General features: G+C 38.0%; 1 protein-coding gene and 1 pseudogene across 2 annotated transcripts in view; both read left to right on the forward strand.

Moving 5' to 3' along the window:
- Positions 1-18,330, forward strand: part of FANCM (FA complementation group M) — a 62,703-nt gene that overhangs the window by 19,525 nt on the left and 24,848 nt on the right. For both annotated transcript variants that reach the window (XM_008693640.2, XM_040620867.1), the window contains 3 exons: positions 2,303-2,487; positions 10,590-10,796; positions 12,458-12,668. In XM_008693640.2, the coding sequence (XP_008691862.2) occupies positions 2,303-2,487; positions 10,590-10,796; positions 12,458-12,668 (603 nt within the window). The remainder of the gene's footprint in view (positions 1-2,302; positions 2,488-10,589; positions 10,797-12,457; positions 12,669-18,330) is intronic.
- Positions 12,861-14,531, forward strand: LOC103666247 (annotated as a pseudogene).

An 18,330-nucleotide genomic window follows, 5' to 3' on the forward strand; every position in this document is an offset into this window, starting at 1 on the left:
AAGGATCAGTAAACAAACCAATGCTGCTGGAGTAGTGTAATGAGGGTAAGAGTGGTTTAGGTGAAGATTGAAGAGGTGGCCAGGGACCACATCATATATGGCTTGTAGACCAAGTCAAGACTTTGGTTTTTATTCTATAAATGTTTATGCTTTGTGAAACCATTGTAGGGACATTTAGAGCAGTAGAGTGATGTGATCTGACTTACATTTTTAAAAGATCACTCTGGTAGCTTTTGCTGAGTGTACACATTAGCCACTTAGGGGACTATTGTTACAGTTTAAGAAGATAACAGATGATGGTGACTTGTACCAAGAAAATAGTAGTGTAGGTGCTAAGTGATTATAGATTCTAGATGTATTTTGAATTTGGGGCCAACAGTATTTGGTGATAGATTAGACATAGGATATGAGGGGAAAAAAAGAATCCCATGAGTGTGTGTGTGTGTGTGTGTGTGTGTGTGTGTGTGTGTGAGTGAGTGTGTATGTTTTGAATAATTATATGAGCAAAGAAAAAAGTTAAGAACAGCATACAGAAGAAAGAGCAAACACATTTAGATGCTTTTGAGATATCTAGGTGGAGATGTGTAAGCATTGAATAAGTGAATCTGGATCTCAGAAGAATGGTCTGGGCTTTTTTTTTTTTTTTTTAAATCAGAGAGAGAGAGAGCGTGTGCGGCCACAAGCAGGGGGAACAGCAGGCAGAGGAAGAAGCAGGCTCCCCACTGAGCAAGGAGCGGGACTCGATCCCAGGACCTTAAGATCATTACATGAGTGGAAGGCAGCTGCTTAACCGGCTGAGCCACCCAGGCGTCCCTGGACTGTTTTTAATCTCTTAACATATATATGAATAAACTTTGAAATCACAGCATGAAGGTAATATTTAAAGTTTCAAGAATGGTTATGATCACATTACCAGGAATACAGTTTAGAGACGAGAGGACCCAGAATGTAGTCCTGAAGAATACCAACATTTAAAATTTGGAGGAGGGGTGCCCGGCTGGCTCAGTTGGTGGAGCATGTGACTCTTGATCTTGGGGTTGTGAGTTTGAGCACCACAATGGGTGTAGGGGTTACTGAAAAATAAAATCTTAAAAAAAGAAAGGAAAAAAGCCACAAAGGAGGTTGAGAAAGAAACTGGACAAGTGAATGGCAGAGAAGCTGAGGAAAGAGACTATTTTAGCAGGAAGGGGAGTGTACTGTGTTAGATGCTGCTGAGAGGTGTGGTAAAGTGAACTAAAAAGTGAGCATTGATTTGGCAATATGGAAGTTATTAAGACTTTGGCAGAGGTAGTTCAGTAGAATCAAGGTAGAAAGGCAGGCTGTAGCTGGGTGAAGGTGATAAGCTTTGCATTGAAAGTACCAGTTGGTCAGGAGTTGGTCAGATGTAGAGGCTTGATAATTCAAAGGATGTTTACCTAGAATAATAATCTTTGCAGCAGCTCTTGCTTTTTCCTTAGGTATTGTGAATTAACTTTACATGTGTTAAGTCATTTAATTCGTAGGGCAGTTATGAAGACTAAATGAGTTCATATATAAAATGCTTCATATAGTCCCTGGCATGCACGTAAAGATAAATATAATAGAAATAATAGGAAAGCTTAAAAATAAAGGAAGACATACAAAAAACCCATACATATTCAATTATTAACAATTGCTATGTGCAAGTCTGTATACTTTATATTCCACTTGCTTTAGATATGAAAAAATTAAAGCTTAAAGGGATTAACTGTCATGGTTATACATCACCCAGAGAGTAAGTGGCCACCCTCAAAGATCATATTCTTACTTGTTTATTCTGCTGCCTCCCAAGCACAGAGACCTTGAGATCAGCTTTGTGATTGACTGTAGGATGTATTCTATAGTTATCCTTGGAGAATTTGAAAGTATCATAGATTTGGGGACAGAATCCCATGGCCTGGATTGAGAGAGTGCTTTTAGTGGACAATAAGAAAAGGAAATATTTATGAAATTAGTGGGAGCACTGCAGTTCTGTGATTCTGACTTGGAAGGTAAGGGGGAATAACCGGCATCAGGCATGAATTGAAGGACTGGGTAAAAGTGATTCAGGTAATTTTTACTTGATTTGTTTAGGATTTTATTATGACAGCCAACGAGAGGTAGGGAGCCAAAAATACTAAAATTACTAGAGTAGGTAGGAGGAAAACCAGCAAAGCTTTTAGATGTCTTGAATTACTTTTTTGAAAGAAATTCATTAGTATATAGTTTCAGGGTTGTCTTGAAGTAGTTCTTGGGTATATGCTTTAAAAAATGTTGTAATTAAAGTATTTTTTTTGTTATATAGCTCAAAACACCTCTGCAAAGAAATGTGATGAGACCAGAGTTATGATCTTCTCTTCATTTCGAGATAGTGTTCAAGAAATCGCAGAAATGCTTTTACAGCATCAGCCAGTTATTAGAGTGATGACTTTTGTTGGCCATGCCTCAGGGAAAAGCATGAAGGGATTTACCCAGAAGGAGCAATTGGAGGTAATTATTTTTGGAGATGATGAAAACTAAAATAAAATTGATTAGCTTTGTACTTATACCTCTTTTGTTTTAACTCATTGGTCAGACAGCTACTTTTTAAAAATAATTTTGTAGTAGGCATGTAAACATAGGCATATTTTGAAAGATCAAAAACGTGGTTTTTGTGGTTTCAAGACTTTTTTTCAAGTAAGGTAGTGTATAGTGGTTAAGCAGAAAGGCTCTGAAATCATACTAGCTAGGTTGGAATCATGGCCCTACCACTTACAAATTTCTTTACTTCTTGTGCCTCAGTTTTCCTTATCTGTATACATAGTTCTTATAGTTGTTGTGCGCATTAAATGAAATCATACTGTAGAGCTTTCAGTAAATGTTTACTTTTATTTTTTTAAGTCATGTTATTTATATATTCTAAAGAAATAATGAGCTTATTTCTTTTTTCTATTATTTAAAAATCTTAATTTAAGAATATGGTTGGGGAGATTCCTGAGTGGCTCAGTTGGTTAAGCATCTGACTCTTGATCTCAGTTCAGGTCCTGATCTCAGGGTCGTGAGATCAAGCTCTGCACTGGGCTCCATGCTGGGTGTGGAGTCTACAAAAGAAAAGAAAAGAATAAAAGAAAAAAAAAAAAAGAAACATATAAAAATATGGCCAGGGGTGCCTAGGGGCTCAATCAGTTAAGCTTCCGACTCTTGATTTTGGTTCAGGTCATGCTCTCGGTCAGGAGATCGAGAACCATGTGGGGCTCTGTGCTGGGCGTGGAGTCTCTCTCTCTAGCACCATGCCACCCCACCTGCCCTGGTCCCCAACCCCATATGCTCTCTCTCTTGGAAAAAAAAAAAAGGGTCGGAGGAAACCATTTATCCATTTATGCTCTGAATATGAGTCATAAGTTTTCTTTTTTCTTTTTTTTTTTTTTTTTTTTTTTTAAGATTTTATTTATTTAGTTGACAGAGACAGCCAGTGAGAGAGGGAACACAAGCAGGGGGAGTGGGAGAGGAAGAAGCAGGCTCCTAGCAGAGGAGCCTGATGTGGGGCTCGATCCCATAACGCTGGGATCACGCCCTGAGCCGAAGGCAGAGGCTTAACGACAGCACCACCCAGGCACCCCAAGAGTCGTAAGTTTTCTAAGTGCTGTAAATGGTTTTTTTTTTTTTTTTTTTTTTTGAAATTTTAGACTTTTTTTTTTTTTGTTTAAACCGTATAGAAGTTTTTGCAGGTTAGCTGTAGGTCTACATTTGAATAGTCACTGACAATCAGGTGTGTCTTCAATATCTAATTATTTTTGACAGATCTTGATTTTGTAAACATTAGTGGGAGGAATCCTATTCTTTAAATGTCTTTTATACCAGTCCTCATTGCACTCAGAAGAGTCTGTTTAAGCTGACTGTATCTGGTGAGGACAGTCTAAGAGGTTTTTCTGAGTCTGCAAGAGAATACCTGTGCCCATCTCAAATCTGATTATATGTATTTTAAAAGGTTCAGATACCTAGCAGGCTATTATTACTACTCTTAACATTTATATATGAATGAAAAATGAAGTGGATTTTTGTCTAGGGTGTTAAGCATTTTGAAATGCTAACAGTACCCAGCCTAATCTCTGGCCAGTTTTGATATTACCTAAAATCATTATTTCCTGAGTTTGTCAGGTGCTATAAGAAACCTCATTGATTTTATATTGATTTTGTCCTTTCCTCACTTATATCAATAATATTTTTATGTAGGCCAGAGTAACAACCCTTTCTATTACTCCTGAAATAATTGCTTTCCTAAGATCAGTTTTATTCTAAAACTTCTGTGCAAACAGTTGTAATTAAATTATTCATTTATTTAGAAACGGGAGATGAAGTCAGGGAGGAAGTAGGGGGCCAGATCCTTTAGGACTTTAAGTCATTTCCATTTTTTTAAAAAAGTTTTTCTTTAAATTTCAGTTAGTTAACGTAGAGTGAAATATTAGTTTTACAATATGGTGATTCAGCACTTCCATACAACACCCAGTGCTCATCACACAAGTGCCCTACTTTATCCCCATCACTTATTTTAGCCATCCTCCTACCAGCGCCCCCTCTGGTAACCATCTGTTGTTCTCTATAGTTAAGAGTCTGTTTCTTGGTTTGCCTCTCTTTCTCTTTTTTCCCCCTTTGGTCATTTTTGTTTTGTTTTGTTTTTTTAAAGATTTTTTTTATTTATTTGAGAGAGAGAGAGAGTGAGTGTGAGAGCAAGCCAGGGAAGGTAGAGGGACAAAGAGACTCCTCACTGAGCTCAGATCCTAATGCAGGGGTCAATCTCAGGACCCTGAGATCATGACTTGAGCCAAAATCAAGAGTCAGACGCTTAACCAACTAAGCCACCCAGGTCTTCCTCATTTTTGCTTCTTAAGTTCCACATATGAGTGAAATCATAATGGTATATGTCTTTCTCTGACTGACTTATTTCACATAGCATAGTACTCTCTAGCTCCATCCATGTCCCTGCAAATGGCAAGATTTCATTCTCTTTTATGGATGAGTAATATTTCATTGTATGTATATACCACCTCTTCTTTATCCATTTTTTAGTCAATAGACAACACTTGGGCAATTTCCATAATTTGGTTATGATAGTTAATGCCGCCATAAACATAGGGATACATGTATCCCTTTGAATTATTATTTTTGTATTCTTTGGGTAAATACCTAGTAGTGCAACTGCTGGGTCATAGGCTAGTTCTATTTTTAACTTTTTTTTTTTTTTAAAGATTTTATTTATTTATTTGACAGAGAGAGAGAGAGACAACCAGTGAGAGAGGGAACACAGGCAGAGGGAGTGGGAGAGGAAGAAGCAGGCTCCCAGAGGAGGAGCCTGATGTGGGACTTGGGATCACACCCTGAGCCGAAGGCAGACGCTTAATGACTATGCCACCCAGGCACCCCTATTTTTAACTTTTTGAGGAACCTCCATACCGTTTTCCACAATGACTATATCATTTTGCATTCCCACCAACAATGCACCAGTGTTCCTTTTTCTCCTCATCCTGGTCAATACCTGTTGTCTCTTGTGTTGTTGACTTCAGCCATTCTGACAGGTGTGAGGTGATATCTCATCCTAGTTTTGATTTATATTTTTCTGATGCTCAGTGATGTTGAGCGTATTTTCTTGTATCTGTTTGCCATCTAGATGTCTTCTTTGGACATGTCTATTCATGTTTTCTGCCCATTTTTTAATTGGATTGTTCATTTTTTGGGTGTTGAGTTTGATTTGTAGTTCTTTGTAGATTTTGGATACTAACACTTTATCAGCTATGTTATTTGAAAATATCTTCCCCCATTCCATGGGTTGCCTTTTAGTTTTGCTGATTGTTTCCTATGCTATCCAGAAGCTTTTTATTTTGATGTAGTCCCAATAGTTTATTTTTGCTTTTATTTCCCTTGCCTCAGAAGTAGTTGCTACAGCCAGTGTCAAAAAACACTGTCTGTGTTCTCCTCTTGGTTTCAAGTCTCACATTTAGGTCTTTCATAAATTTTGAATTATTTTTGTGTATGGTATAAAAAAGTGGTCCAGTTTCACTCTTCTGCATGTTGCTGTCCTGTGGTCCAACACCATTTGTTGAAAAGACTGTCTTTTTCCCGTTGGATATTCTTTCCTGCTTTGTCAAGTTTTAATTGACCGTATAGTTCTGGGTTTATTTCTGGGTTTTCTATTCTGTTCCATTGATCTCTTGTCCTGTTTTTGCACCAGTACCATACTGTTTCGATCACTACAACTTTGTAATTTAACTTGAAGTCCGTAATTGTGATGCCTCCAACTTTGCTTTTGTTTTTCAGGATTGCTTTGGCTATTGGGGTCTTTTGTGGTTCCATACAAATTGTAGGGTGGTTTGTTTTAGCTCTGTGAAAAATGCTGTTGGTATTTTTATAGGGATTGCATTAAATGTATAGATTGCTTTGGGTAGTATACACATTTTAACAATCTTTGTTTTTCTAATTCATGAGCATGGAATATGTTTTTCTATTTCTTTGTGTCAGCTTCAGTTTCTTTCATCAGTGTTTAATAGTTTTTAGAGTACAGGTCTTCTTTTCACCTCTTTGGTTAGATTTATTCTTAGGTATCTTATGGTCTTGCTGCAGTTGTAAATGGGACTGATTCTTAATTTCTCTTTTTGTTGCTTCATTATTGGTGTATGGAAATGCAACAGATTTCTGTACATTGACTTTGTATCCTACAACTTCCCTGAATTTGTTTATCAGTTCTACCAGTTTTTTGGTGTAGTCTTTGGCATTTCTATATAGAGTATCATGTTGTCTGCATACAGTAGTTTGACTTCTTCCTTGCCAATTTGGATGCCCTTTATTTCGTTGTTGTTGTTAGACGTCTGATTGCTGAGGCTAGGACTTCCAATAGTATGTTAAATAACAGGGACGAGAGTGGACATCGCTGTCTTGTTTCTGACCATAGAGGAAAAGCTCTCAATTTTTCCCCATTGAGGATAATATTAGCTGTGGGTTTTTCATAGATGGCATTTATTATGTTGAGGTATGTTCCTTATGAACCTATGTTGTTGAGGGTTTTTATCATCATTGGGTGTTGTACTTCATCTTCTTTGTCAAATGCCTTTTCTGCATCTATTGAAAGGATCATATAGTTCTTATCCTTTCTTTCACTAATGTGGTGTCTCATGTTGATTGATTTGCAAATATTGAGACACCCTTGCAAGCCAGGAATAAATCTCACTTGGTCGTGGTGAATGGTTTTTTAAATGTATTTTTGGATTTGGTTTGCTAATATTTTATTGAGAATTTTTGCATCCATGTTCATCAGGGATATTGGCCTGTTCTCTTTTTTAGTGGAGTCTTTATCTGGTTTTAGTATCAGGGTAATGCTGGACTCATAGAATGAATTTGGAAGTTTTCCTTCCTTTTCCGTTTTTTGGAATAGTTTGAAAAGAATAGGTGTTCACTCTTCTTTAAATGTTTGGTAGAATTTGCCTGTGAAGCCATCTAGCCCCGAACTTTTGTATCGTGGGAGATTTTTGATTACAGATTCAGTTTCTTTGCTGGTTATCAGTCTATTCAAGTTTTCTATTTCTTCCTGTTTCAGTTTTGGTAATTTATATGTTTCTCGGAATTTATCCATTTCTTCCAGGTTGTCCAATTTGTTGGCCTTTGGTTTTGCATAATACTTCCTTGTAATTATTAGTATTTCTATGGTGGTGTTTGTTATTTCTCCTCTTTTATTCATTATTTATTTGGGTCCTTTCTCTTTTTGACAAGTCTGGCTAGAGGTTTATCACTTTTATTGATTTTTTTTTTAAGTTTCTACATCATTTATTTCTGCTCTAATCTTTATTATTTCCTTCCTTCTGCTGGCTTTAGGCTTCTTTTGTTCTTTTTCTAGCTCCTTTAGGTGTAAGGTTAGGTTGTTTATATGAGATTTTTTTCTTGCTCTTTGAGATAGGCCTGTATTGCTATATATTTCCCTCTTATGACTGCTTTTGCTGCATCCTAAAGATTTTGGACTGTTTGTTGTGTTTTCATTTTCATTTGTTTTTATGTATTTTTGTTTTTAGTTCTTTGATTTCCTGGTTGACCCATTCATTGTTTAGTAGCATGTTGTTTACTCACCATGTATTTGTGGTCTTTCCAGATTTTTTCTTGTGGTTGACTTCTGGTTTCATAGCATTGTGGTCGGAAGAGGTGCATGGTGTGATTTCAGTCTTTTTGTATTTGTTGAGGTCTCTCTCTTTTTAAAGATTTTATTTATTTATTTATTTATTTATTTATTTATTTGAAAGAGAAAAAGAGAGCGAGAAGAGAGCATGAGTGGTGGGGGGAAGGGGTGGAGGGAGAGGGAGAAGTAAACTCCCCGATGAGCAGGGAGCCTAATCTGGAGCTGGATCCCAGAACCTGGGATCATGACCTGAGCAAAAGGCAGACGCTTAACCAACTCAGCCACCTGGGTACCCCTGTTTAGGCCTCTTTTGTGATCTATTATGTGATCTGTTCTGGAGAATGTTCCATGTGCACTTGAAAAGAATGTGCATTCTGCTGTTTCAGGACAGAAAGTTCTGAATATTTTGTTAATTCCATCTGGTCCAGTGTGTCATTCAAAGCCACTTCCTTTTTTATATTCTGTTTAGATGATCTGTCTGGTGATGTAAGTGGGGTATTTCCATTTTAATAACTTTAGCTTGTTCTCTGGGTAAGATCGGAAAGTAAGACCTTGGAGAGTTTGAAGCAGAGGAGGGTCATGACCTAGTTTATATTTTTTAAAAAATCACACCAATTGCTATCTTAATAAAGTATAGTGAACTAAGTGTGTAAACAGAAAGACCAATTGGAAAGTCTTATTATAATACCAAGCTAACGATGATGGTGACTTAGACTAGAGTGGTAGCAGGGAAATTTGTGAGAAATGGTTGGATTCTGGATATATTTTTGAGGGTCAAGCTGAGGGGATTTATTGGCAAATTAGAGTGGGGTATGAGATTCACGAGTGTGAAGGCTGACTCCAAGGATGACTCCAGGCATTTGGCCGGAAAAACTGAAAAGAGTTGCTATTAATGAAGATAGACAAGACTTCAGGAAAAGCAGGTTTTGGAGAGAAATATCAGGGGTTTGGTTCTGGATGAGTTAACTTTGGCATGTCTATGAGATTAGTGTTTTTCTGACTGAAAATTGATGGAGGACTAGTTTATTTCCTCTTAGTATATCACAGATACTTTTGAACATTACAATAATAATTAATAAAAAAAAGTAAAATTAATGAAAACAATGTTCATGGCCAATTTTTTTTTATTAAAGCCAACAAACGTAGTATTGCTCTGTCAAGTTTCTAAACACTTACTCTTAATTTTTGTAGTTATGTTATTGTTGTTGGCTGGTAATAGTTTGTGAACCACACCAGTAATAAACGGTTTGTGAACTACACTTTGAGTAGCATTGTTTTATTTTTGGAATTTTTAAATTTTATCTTTTAAGATTTTTATTTATTTATTTGAAAGAGAGAGAGAGCAAGCATAAGATGGGGGGAGGGGTGGGGAGGGGGAAGCAGACACCCTGCTGAGCAGGGAGCCCATGACAGACTTGATAACAAGACCCTGGGATTATGACCTGAGCCGAAGGCAGACGCTTAACCAACTGAGCCACCCAGGCGCCCCTGAGTAGCACTGTTTTAAACATCAAGTAGAGATGTTGAATAAATAGTCGAATATATAAATCTTGGAGTTTATTAACATGTGTACCTTATACATGGGAGATATGCAGGGAAAAATGTGTAACTTCCTAAGGTGGCTTAGAATTGACTTAAATACCATATTAATAGGGAAAGGAGAGGAGGAAGATAGGCTTCTTAGTAGAGAGAGTGATTGATTTTTGGGAAAGATGAATGGGCCCTTAGAAGAATAGAAGGGAGGTGTGATAGTTTGTAACCGAGTTTGGCTGTTGGGATGGCTTTTAGTCTCCTTTCCTGTGATGAGTCAGTTTTTTCTGATTGATGAAAATCTGGGGGAGGAGATTTATGACAATTGAATTCCTTCTGTTTTTGGACAGATAAGGGGGAGAGGAAGCCTCTCCCTGCTTTTACTGTTTTTCAAGTTTCTATAGCTCAAAATAATCAGTACATCAAAACAGCATATTTTGGGGCAGCATGTCCTAAACTCCCACAGTCATAATTTGGGATGGCATATTCTGCTACCCTTCATTGGAATGGCAGTATAGAAGGTAAGATAGGAATTTTAAGAGTAATAAAAATTTTACTTTAGATAGACCTAGCAATAAATTTAGGTCTAAGATATGATTAGCAGTAATTGCTCTGGGCTGTTTACCTGCCCATGACCCTTTAGTGACACTTAAATAATATCTGGGGTTTCTCATTTATGTGTAAACTTAGCAAACCTGTTTGGCATCACAACCATTATGAAGGCAAAGACATTAGGACTGCCCTTTGCATTTTCACTGTCTGTTTTGGTGTGTATTGCCATTTTGCTATTTCTTTTCCTATTCCATAGTATCCTGAATTCTGATTTGTAATCTGATCTCACCATTTTGGGGTGAATGGAAAAAGTGTGCTTTGATTTACAAGTCTCTTACATTTGTATTTGGTTATTTTTAAATCATTTTTATTTTAGGTTGTGAAACAGTTTCGTAGTGGTGGTTATAATACATTGGTTTCTACTTGTGTTGGTGAAGAAGGTTTGGATATAGGAGAAGTTGATCTTATAATATGTTTTGATGCCCAGAAGAGCCCAATTCGTCTTGTACAACGAATGGGTAGAACTGGCCGCAGACGTCAAGGCAGAATTGTTGTTATCCTTGCTGAAGGACGAGAAGAACGTGTAAGTAGACTTGTAGAAAAATGATCTGATAATTGAAATTTGAGAGATATAGCTTAAGATAAATATCCGTCTGTTAACATTCAAAGTCCAAGCAGTCTGTAGGAAATTGTGGTTGCTTTTTTCCCCCTACTTTGTAGTAGATTCTGAATATTCTTTTCTTGTAATTAGAATTTTTAACTGGATTCAGTTTTGCAATTTTATCCATATAAAGAAACACATTTTTCTACTTCAGTATTAATTTAGAGATACTTAGTTAACAAAAATCAATACATATTATTATTTTTTTAAATCTTTGAGAGGTCTTTAGCTTTTTTCTTTTTTTTTTTTTTTGAAGATTTTATTTATTTGAGAGAGAGAGATAGCGAGAGAGAGCACAAGTGGGGGGAGAGGGAGAAGCAGGCTTCCCACTGAGCAGCGACCTCCAAGGGGCGGGGCTGGGCAAGGAGGCTCAATCCAAGGACCCCAGGATCAGGACCTGAGCAGAAGGCAGATGCATAACCCACTAAGCCACCCATGTGCCCCTTAGTATCTATTTTGTTTTACTATTTCCCTGTGTTTCTAAGGCCTGTTTTTTGTTTTTAGTTTAGTTTTTTTCTTATATTTTTAAATACAGTGAACTGAGAATGGTTTTTACATTTTAAACCAACTAGTTAACCAACCAACAATATGTGCCGGAGATATTATGTGGCCTGCAAAACCTAAAATATTTACTTCCTGGCCCTTTATGGAAGTTTGTTGATGCCTATACAGAGTGATAAGGAACTTAAATTATATTCATACTTTGCTACAATCTTGAGTGACAGATCTTCCTGGAATATGATGTTATACCTAATATTATTTTGTTTGTTACACTAAAGTTATTAACTAATTTTTGTAACTCAGTGGGACTATTTCCTTGGGCAAATACGTAGGTTCATATTAAATATTTTTTCATTAATTATGGCAGTTATAAAAAATTGATTTAAAATGTTTTATAGACCCTTTAAATATCATCTTGAAAAATGAATTTTTCCCGATACTTTTCATGTGATTATAGCATATTATGTAACATTCATTTTATCTGTAAAGTGATTCCAGTAAATTAAATATCGGCAACTTATAAAAATCTATGTACTATCAATCAGTGGAATTAGGCTCTAACTGTATTTCCTTAGGCAAACCACTTAACTTGTATATTCAGGTGCTTTTCTTACCTGTAAAATAATCATAATGGCCTACATTTAATGAGTACCTGCTCTCCCGGGCCGTGTTTTAAGTACATCAATTGCATTATTTCATTTAATCCTGTATGGGGATTAATGCTTTTCTTGTATACAGTAAAGAAAACCGAAGTGTAGAGATATGAAGCAACAAGATGGAATACGGGAATAGTATTAAAAAAAAAAGCAATTTACACTTATTTATATAAATATTCACCTTATTCAGAAATAGATCCTAAATAAAAGATAGATTTCCTTTGTGCAGTATAGTTATGAAGGTAGGCTTTATAATACTAGATTTGAACTGATTTTCAAGAGTTAATTGAACAGGTCTCAAATTTAAGTTAACAGGTATTCTCCGAGTTTAATTTACTGTTTATAATAAATCCAAATAAATATAATAACTTGTTATGGCTAAGTGACTATTATAGAAATAATGTAATTTGACCTTTTTCTTTGCAGACTTATAATCAAAGTCAGTCCAACAAAAGAAGTATTTATAAAGCTATTTCAGGTAACAGGCAGGTACTTCATTTCTACCAAGGAAGTCCACGAATGGTTCCTGTTGGAATCAATCCAGAATTACACAAAATGTTCATCACATGTGGTGTGTACGAACCAGAGAAGCCTCGGAACTTGCAGCGGAAGACCTCGAACTTTTCCTATAAGAATGGTAAGTACAAAACGTTGCATTTGAGCCATGCATTTTTTTTCCTGTTGTTAGTTAGCAGGCCTTATGTTGATATATTTCCTTTTTGAGAAACTCCTTTTTTGAGAAACATTCTAGGATGTTATGGGTGTTGCAAAGAATAAGAGATTATTCCTGTGGCAAAGGAAAGGAGATAATGACAGAACAGAGTGAGAAACTCACTGTTGGGAACACTCTGCGGCTCCTACGAATCCCTGTGGGTTTCTTCGCAGTGCAGCTCCTCTCAACCTCAACTTTGCCATAGCTTCTGCTGGTCTGCAAATCCTGGGGATCATCCTGACACTGCTTGGCTGGGTAAATGCTCTGGTGTCCTGTGCCCTGCCCTGTGGAAGGTGGCCGCCTTCATCAGCAACAACCTCATCGTGGCCCAGGTGGTGTGGGAGGGGCTGTGGACGTCCTGCGTGGTTCAGAGCACAGGCCAGGTGCAGTGCAAGGTGTATGACACTCCCTGCTGGCACTGCCCCAGGACTTGCAGGCAGCCCGTGCCCTCTGCGTCGTTGCCCTTCTGTTGGCCCTGCTTGGGCTGCTGGTCTACCTTGCAGGAGCCAAGTGTACCGCCTGTGTGGAGGATAAGGACTCCAAGGCCCGTCTGGTGCTAGTCTCTGAGATCATCTGTGTCATCTCAGGGGTCCTGATCCTGATCCCCATCTGCTGGACGGCTCACACCATCATCTGGGACTTCTACAACCCCCAGGTGTCGGATGCCCAAAAGCGGGAGCTGGGAGCCTCCCTCTACTTGGGCTGGGCAGCCTCTGGCCTTTTGTTGCTGGGCAGGGGGCTCCCGGGGCTCGAGCCATTATATGGCCCGATACTCGGCGTCTGCCGCACATGCCACCCCTCAGGGTGCCCCTGGGTGCCCTACTAAGAATTATGTCTAATTCTGGTAGGAAAGTGGAGACTCCCTCGACCGTGGAGCCTAACCCTCTGAACTGGAGACATCGAGATGGTGATCCAGACAGCTTGGGGATTGTTTTTATCTTTTTTGCTTTTTGGGGGAGGGGTATTTTTAAAATTCATTTGATAACCTAACCAAGGAACCCAAGTCTTTCCTGGGCTGTGCTGTTGGTCTTTCTCACCTTCAGAGGATGGATCCAAGGAGGTGATGCTTCACGGTGTCTGAGCTTTCTCCACGCTGGACATCCCCATCTTGGAGGCCAGCCTGGAGCTGTGGGCCAACATAAAGGCTGCCGGCTGTTTCAGCCTGTCCCTGAGTCCCTCCCTACTCGTCAGGCCTCTGGAACCCCTGGGGGCTCTTAAGCCTCACGTGGCCTTTAGAAGAGCAGATGATAAGTCACCAAAGAACTGCCCGCTTCCAAGTCTTATGACCTCTGGCTCCTCTAACTGGAGTCCCGTCCCAGCTGTGCTATAGACATTCCCCCCCCCATCCTCTCACCTTCAGCCCCTGCACACTTCAGCCATGCCTCCCCCCATACACTCACCAGTTTTTGCTAAATAAAGCGTGTCTTACTTTAAAAAAAAAAAAAAAGAAACTCACTGTTGGGAAAATTAAAATGTCCTGCCAACCCAAAGAATCCTCTTTACAAAATGTAGGAAAGGAAAACTTTTATTATCGAATAAGCACTGAATCAGATTACAGTGTGTATCGTAGACAATCCACTAGGATAATAAAAAGACAGAAATTCTACCCCATACATCCCTTTAGGTAGTTATGATTCTTTACATACATAGTCTCAAGATTAGTAGTAATTTGTCCTCCTACAAGAGGATAGCACCTTTTGCTGTATATTCTTTCATAGTTCATCCCCAAATCACCTGGTAATTGAGGTAGCCATTTTTGTTAGCTTTGTTGCCTTTATTCAAAGAAATAAGACTTCTTGGGGCGCCTGAGTGGTGCAGTCGTTAAGCGTCTGCCCTTGGCTCAGGGCGTGATCCCAGCGTACCGGGATCGAGTCCCACATCAGGCTCCTCCGCTATGGGCCTGCTTCTTCCTCTCCCACTCTCCCTGCTTGTGTTCCCTCTCTCGCTGGCTGTCTCTCTCTGTCAAATAAATAAATAAAATCTTAAAAAAAAAAAATAAGACTTCTTTTATCTCTGCATGCATATAGTGAAGAGAATGGTGCCTAGGCTAAACTTCCCTGGTGACTGGGAGATAGGGACACTATCTTCCTTGATGTTTATGTTGCAGAGAGTGCTGCTACATCCTTAAAAAACATCTATGGTTGAAACACTAGAGGCTTGCTCAGACTTTACAGAGATTTGCATATGACATCAAAGAGTTAAAAGATTTACAAACATTAGGTGTCTCTGGAATTGCTTTAAGAAAAGGAGAAGGAATGGTTTCTTCCCTTTCTGCAAAAGAAAAAACAATTTTTAAAAAAAATTTACACGAGATAGTAAATTAAATTCCTGGTGATTCTGAGTCAGTGAGAAATTCTTTGGTGCCAGGGAGCGTAGCTAGTAATGAGAGTGTTCCTACTTTAAGAATCGAAGAGATTTTGGTGATATCAAGAAAATATCGTGAAATTTTAATACTATGAAGATGAGAAACTAAATTTTTTTTCTTTTCAATTTTACTTAATCTTTATGGCTTCTAAAGAATCATAATATTATATAGTTATATTTTAAGATTTGAGGAAGGAACATTGGGGGTCATCTGGTCAAATTACCTATCAGGAGTGGTTTCTGCAGCAATTTTTTAAATATTTTAAGAAGAACAATGATATCTTGTTAACTCTAGGTACTATGTTATATACAGATCTCTGGAATGTATTCATCTTACGTAACTGGAACTTTAGATGCTTCGAGAAACAACTCTCCATTTTTCTCTCTACCCAGCCCCTGGCCACACCGTTCTATTCTCTCCTTGTATGAGTGATTATTTTACATATCTCTTATAAGTGGAATCATGCAGTATGTGTGCTTCTGTGACTGGCTTATTTTACTTAGCATAATTTCCTATAGGTTCATTCTTAGGAAATGGTGGGATTTCTTTTTTAAGGCAGAATAATATTCCATTGTATGTACATGCCACATTTTCTTTCTCTTTTTTTAAAGATTTATTTGAGAGAGAGGGCACAGGCAATGAGGGAGGAACAGAAGGAGAAGGAGACTCCCCACTGAACAGGGAACCCCATGTGGGGCTTGATCCCAGGACCCTGAGATCAGGACTCAAGCAGAAGGCAGACTCTATTTTTTTTTTTTTTAAAGATTTTATTTATTTGACAGAGAGAGAGGTACAGCAAGAGAGGGAACACAAGCAGGGGGAGTGAAAGAAGGAGAAGCAGGCTTCCCGCTGAGCAGGGAGCCCGATGCAGGGCTCGATCCCAGAATATTGGGATCATGACCTGAGCCAAAGGCAGACGTGTAGCTACTGAGCCACCCAGGCGCCCCTGAAGGCAGACTCTTAACCTACTGAGCCACCCAGGCACCCCACCACATTTTCTTTATCCATTCATCTGTCAGGCATTTGGATTGCTTACATCTCTTGCATATAGTGAATAATGCTACACTATACATGGGGTGCACATATCTCTTTGAGATCCTAATTGCAGTTCTTTTTGATATATACCCAGAAGTGCAACTGGTGGATCCTATGGTACTTCTATTTTTAATTTTTTGAGGAACCTCCATGCTGTTTTCTATAACAGCTGCACCATTCTACTACCACACCAACAGTGTATAGGGATTTTAATTTTTCCATATCCTCACCAACATTCATTATGTTTTGACTTTTTGATAATGGTCATCTTAACAGGTGGGAGGTGATGTTTCATTGTGATTTTGGTCTGCATTCAGTGTTCTTGTTAAATGCATATTGAGGCTAAATATGAATATCTGTTAATAGAAATTGTATTTCATTATAAGGCGGTTTTTTGTTTTTTTGTTTTGTTTGCAGGGTAAGGGTTTATTCCCTATGTAGAAATCCTATATAGAAGAACGTTCTTCTACGTTGAAAAACTTGTCTTTGTACCTTTTTCTCATTGATTTAGTTTTACCTTCTAGATACAAAGACTGGTTTTGATCCTTTGTTTACCTATGTAGCAGTTCTTTATATATTTGAAGACAGTACCTCTCAAGTTTAACTGTTGGTTCCACTGGTTTTTGTAACATGAAGTTCCAAATCCTTTCCCTCTTAGTCACTTGCTTTGGATTCACTTAAATTTATTCATGTTCTTTCCCTTAACTCAGAGCTGTTAAATCAATGCTTTTTGTATATGCCTCTTAAACCTCATACAAATCTACTTAATAGGAATATGTCTGTCATTTTACAACACTTTGCCGAATCTTTAAAGTGAAAAGATTATACAGTTGATTCTTGAACAACACTGATCTGAACTGTGTGGGACCAATCCGAAGCATTTTTTTTTCTAATTTATAAATACAGTTCAGTACTGTAAGTGTACTTTCTCTTATGACTTTAATATTTTTTTCTACTTTTATTATAAGAACATAATAAATAATACATAAAACATATAAAACATATGTGTTAATTGGCTGTTTATGTTATCAGTAAGGCTTCCAAATAAGAATAGGCTATTAGTACTTAAGTTTTTGGGGAACCAAAAGTTAACTGCTGATTTTCAGCTGGGGGGTTTGTACTCCTAACCCCTGCATTGTTTAAGGGTCAACTGTATTTTGGATTCTTTTGAATTTATTTAACTCTTTATTTAACTTGATTAAGTTTGCATAAATTATTCTTAGTGATCATTGTATTTTTATAAACTTCTAGGCGCCCCTACAAGTCTCAGATTGTTAGACCTAAGAGGAGCCTGAAAGAACGCTTAGTTCGGGGCACCTGGGTGGCGCAGTCCTTAAGTGTCTGCCTTCAGCTCAGGGCGTGATCCTGGCGTTCTGGGATTGAGCCCCACATCAGGCTCCTTTGCTAGGAGCCTGTTTCTTCCTCTCCCACTCCCCCTGCTTGTGTTCCCTCTCTCGCTGGCTGTCTCTCTGTCACATAAATAAATAAAATCTTTAAAAACAAAAACAAAGGGGCACCTGGGTGGCACAGCGGTTAAGCATCTGCCTTTGGCTCAGGGCGTGATCCCGGCGTTATGGGATCGAGCCCCACATCAGGCTCTTCCACTATGAGCCTGCTTCTTCCTCTCCCACTCCCCCTGCTTGTGTTCCCTCTCTCGCTGGCTGTCTCTATCTCTGTCAAATAAATAAATAAAATCTTAAAAAAAAAATAAAAACAAAAACAAAAAAAGAACACTTAGTTCAAACCCCTTATTTTACAAAAGCATATTATTATACAGTATTTGGAAATAACTAAGATTGAAGTTTCCTGATTCCTAATTCAGTAATCTTTCTGATTTTTTTTTTTCCTGCCCTATCTGTGTTGGACCAGAGTTACTACTTTATACTATTTGTCCCTTTTCAATTTGTTGATTATTTTCCTTTATAGAGATTGTGGAAGTCAGGAAGGGGTAATTTAGTGTACTTTTTAAAAAAAGTATATTATTGTAATTTTTTTAAAGTAGTAGGTCTTTTCTGTCTACCTCTCCCACCCATTTATGACTTAAGTTAAAAATCCTTTTTAGTCTTGACGTCTTCTTCCACCCTCAGCCAAACTTTAATCTTCCAAATAACAATGATGGAATCATACCAGTTTTCATTTGTAAGTTTTTTTGACTCTTTTGTGCTGGGTCTTAGATACAATATGGAG

Source organism: Ursus maritimus, unplaced genomic scaffold (assembly GCF_017311325.1).
Source record: "Ursus maritimus isolate PB19 unplaced genomic scaffold, ASM1731132v1 scaffold_36, whole genome shotgun sequence".
NCBI classification, from domain to species: Eukaryota; Metazoa; Chordata; class Mammalia; order Carnivora; family Ursidae; genus Ursus; species Ursus maritimus.